This window comes from Oenanthe melanoleuca, chromosome 2 (genome assembly GCF_029582105.1).
Source record: "Oenanthe melanoleuca isolate GR-GAL-2019-014 chromosome 2, OMel1.0, whole genome shotgun sequence".
NCBI classification, from domain to species: domain Eukaryota; kingdom Metazoa; phylum Chordata; class Aves; order Passeriformes; family Muscicapidae; genus Oenanthe; species Oenanthe melanoleuca.
The window spans coordinates 13223310-13240899 of NC_079335.1; the positions used below are offsets into that span (position 1 = coordinate 13223310).

The 17590-nt window shown below is 40.2% G+C and overlaps 1 protein-coding gene across 1 annotated transcript in view; it reads right to left on the bottom strand.

Annotated features, from left to right (window-relative positions):
• Positions 1-560: 560 nt before the first annotated feature.
• DEPTOR (DEP domain containing MTOR interacting protein) overlaps positions 561-17590 on the bottom strand; it is a 75506-nt gene continuing 58476 nt past the window's right edge. The window contains exon 9 of the mRNA XM_056485026.1: positions 561-2087. Within this exon, the coding sequence (XP_056341001.1) occupies positions 1959-2087 (129 nt within the window). The 3' untranslated portion in view covers positions 561-1958. The remainder of the gene's footprint in view (positions 2088-17590) is intronic.

Here is a 17590-nt window from a genome sequence, read left to right on the forward strand (position 1 = left end):
TTATAAAGGGGCTAAGACACTAAAATAATCCAGGGGAAAAAAAGAAAAGAAAAAAAGAGAAAATTTTAAAAATATATAAATTAAATAGAAATATTTGGAGAAACATTCCTGGGTTCACAAACTCAAAATACTTATAGAATACTGAAACATTTCTGGAACAAGAAGATTGTTTCCAACTGATCTGAGTGGATACTATGGACTGTCATTGCAATCGAATATAACATTATATGTGCCCAGCTATTTATTTTAGACTACCTGTGGCTTTTATATGTGGACCATAATTCTGAGATTAAGAATTGTCATAGCAAATGACAATTTGAACAAATCCTCCAAACACTCTTGTGACTGGTTAGTATTGAGTAAGCAGCTGCAGTTTTATATCTCCCTGCACTGCTGCATATTAGTGGAATACGAGAAGTTTTCTTGGTGAAAATATAACTACAGATATACAAAACCAGAAACAAAGAACACAAGGACTTCTTCCTACAAATCTGCAGAATATATGAGTTTCAAGACTTGCTGTATCTCTGAAGTAAAAGTGTTTCAATGAATGAAAAACATACTGAAAGAGCAATTTATTTAGTGAGAACAATTTTTAATACAAAACATGTTTCAATATTATTTGAGGAAAAATACTTTCCCCACCCCATAATTGAATGATTTGTGCATATAGAAAGTCAAGCTTTAATTGTAAAATTTAGACAGCAGAGAAAGTCTGCAAAATGTATTTATAATTTTGTGAAGCAGGATGTATTCATTCAGTTCAAAGATCAAAGAAAATCCATGCAGTCTTCTTAACATCAAGTTGAAGCATCACCTAACTCTGCAGAATACAGAATTTTTATGTTTTAAAAAATACTTCTTTCATTAATTCATCAATGAAAAAATCCTACTGCTTGAAAAACAATAAGAGTCAGTTAAATGCAATGTTTTATCTGTAACAGTGTCAAATGCAGGTCATGAGGGAAGTTTGTTCTTTGCAAAACATCAGATGATTGGAAAGTGCTGATAAACTTAATGTACATTCAAGTACATTGCTTCAATTTGAAGTGTACTTTTGCTACTGGAGAATTTGGATGTGTCATTCCTTATGCTAACACTGTGAATTTCCCACTACAAGCTCACAAATATTCTTCTTCTGGGAATTAAGGTGTCCAAAATTTCTCAAAAGTGATGAACAGTAAGACTGAGGCAGCTCTCCTTTACAGGTATGGAAAAAAACCTCAAAATCAATATTTTATACTCAAGCACCTAATCCAGCACACAGGCATTGAAACCAAAAGACCAATTTTCAACAGCAGTTTCTGTAAAAGTACCACACGTTTTTCCCTTTTCTTTGTAGACTAACCCGAGTAATCAGTCAGGCCCAAACATTCATACCAGACTATCCTCTACAGAGCACAGACACTTTTCTCATGCATTTGCAGTTCGTTTATGTTTGACTATAATCAACAAGTATTTAGTCAGCTGTCCCTCAGCCAAGGAGAGAGTAACTGTGACTGCATGTGCTCCAGGGACAAAGGTGTCACACCAGGACAATGTTTATCACTGTCAGTATCTCATGAAACCATCTGTGACATCCCGACCCCACAGAGCTTGGCTCTTTCACCTCCTGAAGTGCTTTGATCCAGTAGTGGACTGGACTGGACTGGAGGTCCATGGCCTCTTAGTCTGGAACCCATTCTGGCCAATGCAGCCATGGCTGGACAGACCACCTAAAGGCCCTGATCGTGTCTCTGTTGGGCACAGAGAAGTCCACAGTGAAAATATGCTGGTATCTATTGTTGACATCTTAGCATAATCACCAGTGCTATTATTGTTAAATGAAAGAGAGCCCCCTCCCCTAAAAGCAAAATCATCTGTGTAGACACAGCAACATTCTGCTGCCTTATGTCACACCACTCCATGGCTGTTGCTATTTGTCACAAAAATGTCCAGTAATAGAGGTTTTTGCCTTCTCAGGCCTCCATTTCTTCCATCACTTCCATCACAATTGTTCGAGGGCCGGTCAGGATGAGGTTGCTTACTGTCCTGTAATCCACATGGAGAACATTGAGGCCGTTGACAGACACAACAAACTGGCAAACCTGAGGAGAAACAAGCAGCAAAATGAGTTATTGTGACTTTGTTGTGTTAGGTTAATTACACAACAATCAACTTTGTACAACAATGTATGATCAACTCCTATGCAGATAAAACCTCCAAAGCTCTTCACATCATCTCATTTGCTCCTCTTAAAAGTACCTACATTTCTTAGAATCAATCTGAAAAGTTAATTTTCCCTTTTTTTTTTTTTTTGAAACACCAACTTCAAAATTGGTGGAATTCAACTTTCCAATCCTTAAGGTTTGAGGTCATATATCAATCATTTTTTCTTATAACAATGTGATTTTTTCTTATATCAGTGATGTTTTATGGTATCAATGGTGTTCTGCAAACAGTATGGGACATCCAGCTAAGGGGGCCCCAGCACATGAAGGACAACAACTGTTGGAGCAAGTCCAGAGGAGGCCACAAAGATGATTAGAAGGATGGAGCATTTCTTCTGTAAGGAACTAAGGCCAAGGGAATTTGGTTTGTTCAGCCTGAAAAAGAGAAGATTTCTGGGTGACCTTATTGTGGTCTTCCAGTGCCTAAAAGAAGCCTACAAGCAAGATGGAGAGGGACTGTTTTCACAAGAGCCTGGAGTGACAGATCAAGGGGGAAAGGCTTTAAGCTGGAATAGAGTTGGTTTGGATTAGATATTAGGAAGAAATGCTTTACTATGAGTGTGGTGAGGCACTGGCACAGGCTGTTCAGAGAAGCTGTGGATGCCCCATCCCTGGAACTGTTTAAGGTCAGGATGGATGGAGCTTTGAGCAATCTGGCCTAGTGAAAGGTGTCCCTGTTGACAGCAGAGGGGTGGAAACAAGATGATCTTTAAGGTCCCTTCCAATCCAATCCATTCTATGATACTATGAAGACAGCTCCGGCTACTGCAGCCTGTTGTCCTTAGTTTGTCTTAAATGCTTTCTTAGAAATAATTTTATTCAGCTCTTAGTAATCACAGTAAAAATATGCACCATATTTCCAGACTCAGGTCAAGGTCTGGATGACGACTTCACTAGATTCAGTGCCAAAACTTCCAATGGTATAACAGGAACCAAATGGATCCAAATTTTAAGAAATAATATCATGGAAGATTAAGTCAGTACTAGGACAGACTAAAATGTCACTGCCTTATGACTGGTTTTAATTTCCTTCAACCAAGTATGGCTAATTAATTAATTTCAAATATGCTAGTATTTTGTTTGTAAAAGCTGTAACAAATATAAACATTGGAGGTTTTGTATGATCATAGGCCATTTTCAAGCAAAATAGTCTTGAATGAAATATACTGACCAACATCACTGTACATCTTTTAAACACTTAAACAGAGAAAAAGTCACATCAACATTTTAAAAATATTCAGGAAAAGAAAAAGACATTAAGACTTTTCTGTATCAAATCATAATGTTACAGTGTTTGGTAGAAAAGTAAAAAAATGTGTGTAGTGTCTAGATTTGTATTTTTCATTGATAAAAATATGAAGCCTAAGTGAATAATAATATTGTCCTGATGTTTCAATGGAAGCCATACATTTACTAGAAGACTATCTTACCTGTACATCAGTAAGACGAAAGCTATGAAACAAGCATCACCAGAAATTTTCATGCTTTATTTTATATGTACACACTGGATCAATGGGTTGGGGTCAGTTTTATAAGGTTCAATGAGGCCTGGGTCCTGCACTCAGGTCACTACAACCCCATGCAGTCCTACAGGCTGGGTAACAGTGGCTGGAAAGCTGCCCGTGGAAAACGAGCTGGGGGTGCTGGTGACAGTGACTGAACATGAACCAGTGTGTGCCCAGGTGGCCAAGAAGGCCAATGGCATCCTGGCCTGGATCAGAAACACTGTGGGCAGCAGGACCAGGGAAGGATTGTCCCCCGTACTCAGCACTGGTGAGGCTGCACCTCAAATCCTGTGTCCAGTTCTGGGTCTCTCACAACAAGAAGGACATGGAGGGGCTGGAGTGTCCAGAGAAAGGTAATGAAGCTGGGGAAGGGTCTGGAGCACAAGTCTGATAAGGAGCAGCTGAGGGAGCTGGGGGTGTTTAGCTTGGAGAAAAGGAAGCTCAGGGCACACCTTATCAATCTCCACAACTCCCTGAAAAGAGGCTGGAGCCAGGTGGGTTGGTCTCTTCTCCCAGGTAACAAGGGACAGAGCAAGAGGAAACAGCCTCAGGTTGCACCAGGGGAGGGTTAGGGCCAGGTCTAGTTGATATGATGACCTCAGAGGTCTTTTCCAACCTATTTGATTCTGTGATATGAGAAAAAAAAATTTCACGGAACAGGTGTCAGACATTGGAACAGGTTGCCCAGGGAAGTCATGGAACCACCATCCTTGCAAGTGTTAAAAAAGCTGTGTGGATGTGACAGCTGGGAACGTGGTTTAGTGGTGAACACGGCAGTGTCAGGTAAATGGGTGGATTTGATGCTAATTAGACCTACCAGTCTTTTTCAGCAGTAACAATTTTATCAGTCTATGATTTTTCACTTTTCCTATTTAGGCAGAAGCATAAGACAGAAATGGATGTGGGAAGCAGCTCTGGTGTCCTCCAATGCTAGCTCCAAAGCAGATTTTCTCACATGTCAAGTCACTTAACTTTTGTTAAGTGCCAACTAACTTCCCTCTCAAGTAAAATGTGTGGTGAAACTCAATTTGTATTTCTGCAAAATGGACAGAATGAAGGTATCAATTTAAGAAAAATTATAGAGGAAGCAAACCCAATCCAAAAATGTAATGTTTCCTAAAAAATGTCACTGATTACTTTAATCCCTGCTACTTAGAGCCTCTGCATAGGAAGAGTGGCAGCAGCAGCCCCTGATGGGATGGTAGATTCTTGGACTTTACTCCTTATCGTCAGAATACCCCCAGAACTCCTTTGCAGAGCTGAAAATCCTGGAAGTATCTTACTGGTAACCTAAATGATTACCGAAGTATGGCTTTCAGTGATACAACTGAGTAAACTCCCATAGCAGTAATCTTTCCTATATATGAATATTTCAGCTGCAAGTAGCATTGGGAAAATGGTTCCGTTTTTGCATGCAGACAAAGCCTTCTAAATGTTAAGGATTTTTGTAAAGGTAACACATCATCCTCTGCAGTGTGTCCAATTAGTATTTAACTGGCATGTCTATTTATTTTAAAATGCAGATTATTGCAGTATCTGTAGGTCTCAACTTCCAGTGGTATTTCCTAATACTTTCTATGGCTTTCCAAGATTGTATCAAGTTTTACTGAACGATAGCTCTGGCTCTATAATAATATTTGGGCTGATTTAAAACAGACCTGAAGAAACAACATTGTCTCTTCTGGCTTAAAGCAATTTTTGGAAGTTGAATGGCTGATCTTTGTTTTACTGTTGCATATTCTCAGACTTCTTGAGTTACTGGAATCCCAATGCATGGGACTTGGCCAGGTTCACACATGCAATGGATAAATATGCATGCTGCATCATGGTAAGGGCATTCAGGCCCTGTGGGGAACACCCCTGTGTTCAGAGGAACAGACTTTCAGAGCAGCCAGTCACCCACACCAGAGCTGCAATGGTGTGAATGCAGGTGGTACAGGCACAATGTGAAAGCAGTCTGGATGCCAAAGAGTGAATTTCTTGTGGAAGACAAGAGCTGACACGTCAGCATTCTCAATGTGTTTCTTTTATCATATGCCCTTGGCAGTACGATTAACCAGCTCCCTTTGTGCCCTCCCTTGCAGTGAATCCACATGGCTTATTAGTTTCATCATTCTCAGTGGAGAGGATTAGATGCAAGAAGTCCACCCAGGCCAGATAAGAAGAGAAATGCAGAGGGGAAACACAGAAGAGCACAGTCCCATTCTAAAACTGCAGGAGAAGACCCATGAGGAACAGGAGATGGTAATAAAGAACCAATTGCCCTGGGGGTAGAAAGCTCTCCATAGTAATTGCCTGACCAGTGCTCCTGAGGGCTGAATCTCTGCAAATTTCAGGCCTGGCTCCCTCAGGGATGAAGAAATGTGTCCTCCAATCCTGGTGAAAGAGGTTTGCACAGTTCTGATCCCTTTGTTATGCTGACTGCCCTCAACTCACTCAGTTTTCTTTTCCCCACCATGATTTCCCATTCAGCACTGCATCCAGCAAGGGAAAATGAAATGCACTGCTGCTTTTTGCATTTTAGTCATCATTAATCCTGCCCCAAAAATGCTCATATTGTGCATTGTTCTACTGAAATTAGAAAACAAGCAAGAGCAAAAGAGCACCCACTCAGCAGCCCTGACTGAATATGTCAAGCCATATATTATTATCTCAGAAATTCTCTTAAGGAGAGTGGTTTACAAAAACACAGTGATTTAATGTTACATTTATAAAAACACATTTCAAAAAGCTGTGAGTGCTCAGCTCATAGCTGCAGCTGTTAAGGGCTTTGTAACTACAAACATGCAAAATATTTCTGTTGGTTTCCACACATCAGTAACTATAATAGATGATAAACTACATTTAAAAGAGCCTCAAAGAACCTTTTATTGCTCATTTCCTCATTGCTCTCCAAGGAGCTTCACAAGAGATAACCATCCCTTTTCATCCCTTAGACTTCAAGAAATGACACAGCCCAGAATAAATTCCGACCATTTTGTTGGTCAGGATGTGGTGATCTAAAAACCACAGAACTAATAATAGTTAAATAAAGCAACACTCAAATTAAAAAAAAACAAAAAAAAAAAAAACCCTCCCTTAACTGATTTCAAATACTTAAGTATTACAGCAATAAGCATTTATTGTTGAGTATTTCAATTTCCCACCATTGGAAAGAGCAGCTCATGAAAGCAGAAAAGGCACCTCTGTCTTTCTGTGGGTTTTCCATGGTGCATACAGAAGGTTTAACCAAATCCAGGTGTCTCCATAAAAAGATAAACTTCAAGTTTGGGCTTACATTTGAACAAAAAGGATCTGAGAACCTGTAGTTTGAAGAAGTTAGCAAAGATTGATCATGCCATTTATCATTGGACTGAAGATGGCAAGAAGAGGCAAGAATAATTTGTTTTACCGTAACATTTACTGGTCAAAATCAGGATTGTGCTGTACTTGGAACTGCACAATCCTTCCTCCCCCTCACTGGTAATTGCTCTTTCCTCCACAGCAATCTTTGGCTGCCTGCCCCTCCTCAGTCTTGCCAAGCTGCCCTGCAGATGCACATCCACACCCCTTGATTTTCCTGCTGGGACAACTGCCTGCTGGCCAAACCAAAGCCCCTTCCCTCCCTGCACCAGGGCTGGACAGCTGAGCTGGTGTTGATCGGGAGCTGAGATGAGGGTGACTGTGGGATCCTTCTGAGGAATGTCAGGGACTGGCTGCAGGCATGGGTGTGGAATTGCGCAAGTACCTTAAAGCCAATCATTAAATAAAAACACTGCATACCTGTCACTAATTCTTTGTTAGTTCTGCCTCAGGATGACCTTCATATTTATAAATGCTACAGGAATTAAGAAATAAGAGGACAGGCAGCCAGCCTAGATCCTTGGATATTCAGGTGCTGTTTGCACTGTAGGCTTTAGTTAGTTTAGCTCTCCCTGTGGAGCCAAGCCTTGCTTGCTGGACTTTTTTGAACCTAATATATTTAAAAATCCTTTTAAAATATTCTTTCTTTTTCTGGGCACACTTTTTAGAAGGGTGTTGTGAAAGTTTATGAAGAGCTGGGAATTCCTACTACAGACTTGTACTTAAGTGATCATTGTTGTTTGGGACAACCCTAAAATGACATTTAAATTTATAGACACAGGAGTCCAACTGTTCTTCTCTTATCCACAGCAAGTAACAGCCATGCACAGTCAACAGATAAAATATCTCAAAACACTAGGATAGGAACATGATTAGATGGCTACCTTAATTTGAGATAATTTTTTTAAAAACCTGTCCAGATGAAGAGGAATAGAAGTGGCTGGGGATGAAGAGGCAGAGTGGCTGGGGATGATGGGGGACTGCCTGTTCCACAGCAGTAAATGCGTGTGCCCCACTCCAGCAGCTGGGGGGCTGAGGTGCTAATTCTCAAAGGATTTATAATTTACATTTCAGTGCCAGTATCAATGTCTGGAATCCACTCTGCTTTTTTTTTTGTTTGTTTGTTTGATTGACTGTGGGATTTTACTGGATTTTTTTTTGGTGTTTCATTTGTTTGCTATCTACTCTTAAAGAAAGTACAAATGCTACTAAAATTGCAGATCAAATAGGAATCAAAGCAATCAATGTTACCAAATATAATGTAGGCATGAAATTCTCAAATTCAAAGCTAGATTATGCAATGACACAGTAAAGATTGTGGCAAAAACACTGTTTTTCAGCAGTACTGATACTATACCCCATTATCTAGGCAGAAATGGGAATATTCAGGGTCTAAAGCAGCAAAGCACAAAGTTTATGCCAGTACAAGTTTTCTCCTTCAACAGCAACAAGGTCTGAAACAAAAAAGTTTGATGGGCTGTTTGGGTATGATAGCAGCTCTGGCATCTGCAATTAACAGCATAAAGAGATGTTGAAAATGCTGCTACCAGTTAATTTCCACTGAAGGTGTGAATATTACTGCACACATGGCAACTGTATGAAGGAAAATAGTAAAAAATGCTGGAGACAGTGTTCAAACAAAAGTGTATTTTGACTATTTTATAGAGTAGAATTCATACCAGAATTGACAATATAACTATTTCAAAAAGAAGAGTATATCCCAATGGTAATATTTTTGCTTTTCTTCTTGCTAATGAGAATTAAAATTAAATACATTACAGAGACAGTCTGCTTGCATTTCTGTTATACAGATACCCTCAATAATTATAAATAAATGCTTTTTTCATGTCCTACTAATCCAGCAGGGACAAGGATCAGCTTGAGGAAGAGGTTTGAGTAGCTCAAAGTTATAATTGTTTCCTTACAGTATTCTGAAATTCACTGTGATCTTCCAGAGGAAAGTCCTCCACATGTGGTTAGCAAACCCATCTGTTTTTTATGTGCATGAAAGACCCACAAGATCCTGATTTCTATTAAATATCAGGCCAAGCTGTCAATAAGAACCCTTCCTTATGGGCACCTATGAAATCAGGGCTGAAGGGTTAACATTTTGCAATTGTCAGTGCCCTGGAGATGTCATCAGCAGGATACCAAACAAATCAAACTTTTCATACTTTGGATACTTTTGAAAGCTCTAGGCCAGTTCCAAAATTGAGAATTTACTCATTGATTCCTGTGGTATGGCCACAGCTCTCACCTGGGAAGGCTACTAAACTCCTAAAACTGAGAAGGAAAAAGCAAAGCGAAAAAAAGAGAAGAAAATAAGCCTTTACCAGTGCTTGTTTCAAGAGTCAATACAGCTGCTTTGGCTTTTCTTGTCTTGCTGACAGATTTCAGCAAAATTTGGGCAAGGCTTAGGTGCTACAAGAATGTAACATCTGAAACACAGCTTTCCAGCTTTCTGCAACAAAGAAGACATCCAAACTTCCAACATTTCAAAAGAAGAGGTATCTTTCCAATGGGATTCTTTCCCCCTTGCACACCCCTTGCTCATCTGCAGGAACCATTCCTCCCACTCCTGCCTCTCAAGCACCACTGCCCTCCAAGCAAACAGATGGAAATCAAGGTGTCATTTTTTTAAAATCTAATTTAAATATGAAATTTGAAGGAGTTGAGAAATGAGTGAAAGTAAACACTTCCATTTAAGGTTGTTACTTTGTCACAAAAGAACAAAAAATTCCACCATTTGTACTTTCATTGCTGTTACCAGCCAGAAAGAAGCTATTTACAAGTGCATAACCACAAAGGTTTGCCTTGCCAGTTGTTAGATCTCTTGAATAAATCTTCCCAATTACCACATCACCTTCTACCTCACATACCACATCATGGGTTTGTATACAAAACCCTGAGTGACAACACCCATAGTGACAATGAGGTTTCCCTTTAGGGTGTAAAAAGATAATTTTACTTTTAAAAGAAACGTGGAAAAAAGTGTTTGCTTATTAAAAGCTGGATCAGTAATCTGATTAGGGACCACATAACTCTTTTGCTCACAGAAAGGGATACACTCAACCTGAATTGCCAAGGAGTCTGTGGATCCAGATATGAAACCCCTTTCAAAGGGGAGGAAGGTCCATAGCAGGACTTGGTGCTCCTGTCCCTTTGTGCTAGCTCCGGGAGCAGCACACCAAAGCCAGGCACCGCTCCTTTTCATCCTTTTCATCCCGTGCCAGCAAAAATAAATAAATGAAAAGACTTGTCTCCAGGCAAAGTAAGTTCCTTGAAGTGTCTGACATAGATGGAGGAAGGAGGCAATAGATACATATCTGCTTGGAGGCAAAGAAAGAGAGATGAAAAGGAGGTTAAGATAGGATCAACCTTCCTGGCAGAGCTTACACTTACACCAATAAACTGCAGCCTTGAGTTTTCAGATAACTTAAAGTCCCAGTAAAATCAATGGCAAGATGGATGTTATGGTACCAAGAACAAGTGCAGAGAAATCCGAGGCAGGAGAACCAAAGTGGAGGACAGAGAACGCAGAGCTCATCTTCTTTAACTCACTTACACATGCAGCCTGCATTTATGCTGAGACAGGATTTCTTATTTTAATAGGTCACCTATAGCCATAAAGCAAAAGAGTCCCCATGCTCAGCAAAGAGCCCAGGCTACAGAGATGTTGAATGTCTAAGACCTAAGACTAACTTCTACATAAAAGCAAACACAGGCAGCACTGAATTTTTTGCTCTCATTCTGCTAAGCTTTACACTGTCACAATGCAATAAGAAAAGAGATGAAAATCAGAGGTCCTAAAATTTATGTTTCCAGTTAGATTTTTATCTTTGGGTTATTTTTTTTAAAGAGTTCATGCAATCTTGATAGGATTAGTAAAGTAAAACTGGAACCTCACAATTCACAACCAATTGCATGTTGCCGGAAGGTTAAAAAATCATACCATGGCCTTTCCTCCATAACTGAGGTTACTGGATGGAACTGAATAAATTGCAGATGTGTGTTCAGTTCTGTAAATATCTCTAGTGAAAGTGTAATTGGATGTTGAGTGGGTGGTGTGGGAGTAGGCAAGTATCCAGGCTTTGCATAAAAAATTTGTCTCTTGAGGGATATGTTTCTTGTTCATTCTTTACATCAGTGTGAAACTGGCCCACTGTTCCATCAGGGGGCTAGAAACTGGGTACCAGCAGAGCACAGTACAAGTCATAGCAGAGAAAATGAACTCCATTGACAGAATTAAAATATAAGTTTGTAATTCTTGTGCTCCATCTTGGTCTGTGACTGCAGAATGGTGTGGATGGTTTTTCATTACACATTTTCATTACATACATATTATATACTTCTTGAATTTTTAAAAAAGAGGCTGGATATTTTATAGTATTCCAAACAAAATGGTCTCCAACTGAAGAAAAAAAAAAAACAACAGGATTTAAACAACATAATCTATAATTTAAAAAAAAATGAAGTAATATCTTTTTATAACATAATATAGTAAGTCACATAATATAAAAAGTCAAAGATTCTCAAGGGCTTCATCATTGGTTCAGATAGTCTCTCCCTCCCTTCCTCCCTCCCAAATGATGGGAATCTGTGGGAATTCAAGTCCGTTTTTCTTCACCAGCAAGAGAATTAAACCATTGCTGAGCAAACTCCACAAACAGAGTGGACAAATTAAAGGAGGAAGAGCTGACCTAAGAGCCCATGAGGACAACCCTTGCTTTGGAGGGCGAGTCTTTTGGGCTGCACAAATCTCAGCTCTGCAAGCAGTGGAGTTTCACTGACAGATTGACTTGAGTGGTCAGGCAAACACCAACACTGAGAACAGGAATTATTCACAAACATAAATTAATGCTATCTGTACATATCTGCAGAGTAATTACATAAGAACCTAACACCCTGAAACACAAACCATCCATAAATATGGAGTAGGGAAATATATAGGTCACTGCTTTCCATGGCCCTAATTGGGAATTGGTGTGTAAAATCACTGACTTAATGTGAGTCCCAGGGAGAAATACCCACAGGTAAAGCTGAGCCAGGCTGGGCCACATCAGGAAAGCAAACCAGTGACTGCATGTCTAACTTTATAAGCATTTTTATCGTATGGTGCAATTTGATACCTACCACAAAACAGTTCTGAAAATGTTAAATAACTCGAACGGCTAAAGATGGCTCTGGGTAAAATACTACATCAGTGTCAGAAGAACACAGAGTCTGAGCTCAGAAATAATGCCTTTTAATGCTTGGGTTGACCTTTTGGTGTCTTTTTTTTCTGGTGTATCTGTAACTAACTGCATTTGCTAAAACCAAACCACACATAATGAATAAAGAACTTTAAAACTATGTATCGGTTTACCTACATGGTCAAATATAATTATGCTGAACTGCAGTTCATTTAAGTCCCATATTGGTTAAAAACAGTCACTAAGTGCAAGCAAGGGAATTACAGGACTCAGGCAAGGCACCCTCAGCACCCTCCATATCCAGTGTGTCATGAGCAGGAACAGTCTGCGCTGTTTGAGACAAACAGCTGCTCTCTGTTTGCACAGACAAAAGTGCAATTGTTTTTCCATGTGTTTGGCTAGCTAAACAGAGCCTTGGCTTTAATGCAACATGCTTCCCAAATCATTGGCTTATACCATGAAAGGAAGCCACTTTGTGTTTTGAGCAGCAACAAGAGACGAAGAGACGGAGAAGTGCAGGCAAGAGTCTGTAGAGCAGCAGCTGGGGAGCAGCAGCATCCTTGGAGTGCTCAGGGCAGAGAGCTGAGATAGCCATGGACTTGTAAAACCAACAGCATCTGAGGAACTCCCCAAGGCATCACATGAAGCGAGTATTGCAACTACACCAAGTAATATAAAATGCTTTTCATCCACAGTTGAGAGTAAAAGTAGTCCAAAATGACAGGTTTTTGCTGTAGTGGCCTCTAATATTATGTCTTTTTTACAGACACCTTTTCAAGATTTCAGGCATCCTGAAGATCAGTTTTTCAGATGACAGCATTTTCTTTAGAGAGCCTGAACTACCTGGGAGTGACCTGCAATAGCCTGGGACTGCTCGAGCATGGGTGAGATCCCAGCTGTTCGTCAGGCGCTAGATCTTGCCATTCAATGGCCTATAGACCACTCAGGAACTTGGAAGTTATATCAAAACACAAGCACAGCCCTGCTTTACAGTGCTGCTGTCTCTCTTTCTGAATGGTTACAGCTGTGAGACTCCAGGGAAAACTCAAGAAAACACTTTCATAAAGGCGGGGTGTTCAGATATTTGGGTTATCCTGTCATAAAACACCGCTTACTTGAAAAGAATTTTTAGAACTATCATTTATTAAATTATTGTGACTAAATTTAGAAAATCCACTGATGTCCAACAATTAAGCTGCAGAATTTTTTTTTTACATTTGTATTTCCTGTTGATGAGAAGGAGCCAACATACAGACCTAAGTAGAGTGGGCCACTTGTCGCCCAACAGCATTTTAGGTGACTGGCCTACAAACAAGTTCAATTCTAATGTCACCTACACTGCTGTGAATGCAGAAAAAAGAGCTCTGAGATACTATGAAACTTGCTGTACTCACATAAGGTTTCAGTTGTTGTAAAGAGAAAAAAAAGTTATTTTATTGCCCAGTAAAACTCTCTCTGTTAGAAGTCTTTAGGAAAAATCACACAGAGGTACTGGAAACCTAATACTGTTCTGCAGGCCAAAATTTGGGTCTGGGATAAGCAAGTAAAACCTTGTTAAACCTGTGTCCTGTAAGTTTGGCGGGGTGGGGGGGGGGGGGGGGAGGAAGATGCTAAAGGTGAAATTTAGACCCAAGAAGTTGAACTAATTATTTTTATATTTCACCTGGGAATTCATACTGTCTTAATTCCTTTCTCTATAGTGAGTAACATGGATCTTGCTGCTCAAAACCAGGTCTGACAATCAGAAAAATAATTTCTTCTGTTTTCTTTTGTGTGTGCAGTTTGCAGTTCACATCCTGCTGGCGTGATGTTTGCGTCACTGTTCCCAACTGCATGGGAGGGGGTCCTTCCCTTCATACCTCAGCATGTGACTTTTCACATGCCAGGTTTTGATTTCTTTATCATAGAACTGCATAGTCACAGCACGCACCTGGTCTCTAGTACAAGATAAAGGTGGCTGATTTTTTTAAGTCAATTTTATATCCACTGGCTCAGAAGAACAGAGGCTCATGATGCACTGAAGCAAGCACAGTCCCAGACCCCAGTACCTAGTGGTGGCTGTGAACTCTGAGGCTTGTGCACAAGGCTGGGTTCACTTAACCTTCCAAAACAGCTTCAGAAGTTCTGCAGCCTCAGAAAAGATTTCTTCAAAATAAACTTATACAGCTCTGTGGGCAAAGAAGCAAGGCAAACCAAGGACACAAGCAGAAAAAAATAGAGATCCACCAAAAAAAGTAGGAATGTTAAATGGCATGTCAGAAGATAAAAGGAGCTTTATCGTGGCTTTAAAAGAACTAAAATTTCACAATTAGGAGTCTAATGATTTATTAGTGAAAAATGGAGAAAAACAAGAGAGTTTTTGTAAAGATCAGCAGGGGCTGGCATATGGTAGCATTGGAAATAGAAAGTATGCATCTGCAGAGTACTTACAACCTAGGCAGGGGTGGCAGGGTGGGATGTCACAAAGAAAGTATCTGTAGTTAATAAAAACACAAATTTCAGGAGGAAGAGAAAGATGGCTTAGAAAGAAGAGAGCTGTACAAACTGATGTTTGAAACCTGGGGAGCTGTAACTTTGCTACCAAAAGGAAACAAAGAAACTTAAGCAAGCTTACCTGTACAGGGGCCAAAATGTATCTAGTCATCAAAAGTTTTGGTTACGTTTGAGAATATGTCCGATTTTCTGGCATTTTCCATCTCAAACCACTTAACAAGAATTCTGGCAGGAAATGGTCAGTGTTGCACAGAGGGTTTGTGACAGGAAAAAGAGGAGAATCCAAATCCAAACCGTGACTTCCTTGTGGCCACCATGGGACAGGTTCACCAGCAGCCCAGTGGAACAGTGTCTCTAAGAGTCTCCCGACACAGAGGTTCAACAATAACAGGGCTTAACACAGAGGAGAAACAAAATGGACAGAGTAGCTTTGTGCACTAAAGGGGCAGAAGAGGGATATCCAATCCTGCACCGGGATTCCCAATACTGAGGAAAAAAACTTTCATTATTTCAGTCAACCTAAAGACACTGTGTTAATGCAAATGATGGTCAAAGTCATAAAGACTGTTGTTGCAGTTGCAGTAGCCTGTAATGAAAGCAAAGGAGAAATTTGCCAAACCTTGTCTCCTTCTGGCAACTAAACAAAGTTCTGGCAGTGACACACAATGCAGCTCTCAAAACCACGTTTTTCTTTAGTTAGAGAAGCCTCTATTTTGGTGAGAGGTCTGAATTCACAAAACTCCCAGGCAAGAGGAGATGCGTGCAAGACAGTCCTCACAGAACCATGTTACTGTGATAATTTTAATGCATTAATCCCAGTATAGTAAGAGTAACATGGTTTTAGGGTTGGTCCAACTATGTAGAAGTGGTAAAAATATTCACTCTAAAAATTTGGGAACGACTCATTGTGTTTAATTAAATATACACAGGGAAAGCAGAAGGGACAGTGAGGGAGGCATCACCACAGGTCACCAGCAAACTATTTGAGCAAATGATGACCACAGACAAAGAAAAGGCAGACACAGAGCAGGGACACCCAGGCACAGATTCATTCACTGATCAGGAAAGCACGGTGAATGCTATACATGTTGAAAAGTTGTCAAGCACAACCAGCCAAGATGGCAGACCTGACTATTTTCACATTCACAAGTATTTATCTCTTCCAACTTCTGCTGAATCATTATGCTACTGATTAGCACAACCTTACTAGTTCTTTCTTCTGAGTATTTTAGAAAGATTTCCACTAAGGATTAAATAAATAATAATGAAAAAGTCATCCAAACTGTTCATCAAACTGTTCAACATTACTATTCACCATTGCTATGTTCTTAACATATCCTAATGTCCTGGTCCTGTACCTGGGGAGGTACCATTACAGGGTGGGACCAACCTGCTGGAAAGCAGCTCTGCAGGGAAGGACCTGGGGATCCTGGTGGACCACAAACTATCCATGAGCCACCAGTGCCCTTGTGGCCAAGAAGGCCAATGGTATCCTGGGGTGCATTAGGAAAAGCATTGCCTCTCTACTCTGCTCTAGTGAGGCACATCTGGAGTGCTGTGCCCAGTTCTGAGCTCCTCAGTACAAGAGACATGGAAAAACTGCAGTGGGTCTAGTGGAGGGCTACAGAGTCAGTCAAGGGTCTGAAGAATCTCTCTTACAGTGAAAGGCTGAGGGAGCTGGGCCTGTTAACCCTCAAGAAGAGATGACTGAAAGAGAACCTCATTAATGTCTAACTGAACAGAGGGTACCACGAGGATAGGTCAGGCTCTTGTCAGTGGTTCCAAGCAATAGGACAAGAGGCAATGTGCAAAATCTGAAGCACAGGAAGCTCCACTTGAACACAAGGAAGGATTTCTTTACTGTGCAGTGATCATGCACTGGAACAGATTGACCAGGGAGGCTGTGGAATCCCCCTTACAGGATGGGCCTGGTCCTGTGCAGTGTGCTCTAGGATGACCCTGCTCAAGTTGGGAGGCTGGACCAGATGACCCCCTGTGGGCCCTTCCAACATGACCCATTCCTTGATTCTGTAATGTAACAACCACTCTTCTCAAGCATGATCTCAATGATGTTTGGGGCTAATGCTACCCTACTTGGTTCACTCTCCAATCTCCATGATGAACAATTGCAGATAAAAACCGAGGTCCTGGTTACTGCTGCATAAAGTGAAAGACAGTGAAAAAAATCTTTGAATTGTCTTTAGTTTTGCAAAACCAGACAAAATTAGATGTTTTTAAAATTAGATTTTTCTAAAGTCACAGATGCTTGAATACAGGTTCCACATTTCTGTGGAGGAGAATGCACTTTTATATTTATAATTAAATACTATCAGAAAATGAAGCACTTACAGAGATGTGTTTGAAACTTATATATACATTTACATTCAAGCCCTACAGCAGTGGCATTCATTGTGGGTAGTACTATGTATGTTTAGCTCTGCTGCTTCTCTATTTATGGACAAGCTATGAAAGCAGTTTGTCAGCAACTTTTTCTGAGTGCTCACATTACCAAATACATCCATTCTCAACTCACTCTAATGTAATTATCGAATTCGGCAGCAAGCTGATAACAGAGCTAAAGGAAAATCCCAACCTGCCTCAGTGTTTTCATGCTGTAATTGAAAACAGATGGTGACTTGTGTAATTTATGCTTTTCTACAATTAGTAACATGTTGGTATAAGATACGAATTCTAAGACTGATTTGCATCTGCTTGAACAACACCATATGCTAGTGCACAGCATAAATATTTATCCAAGCCTACTCCATCTTCTCATTTAAAGCTCAATTCCATGAAAAAATGAAAGTACCCTTCAGATACCTATAATTAACACTGAAACATCCTTGGG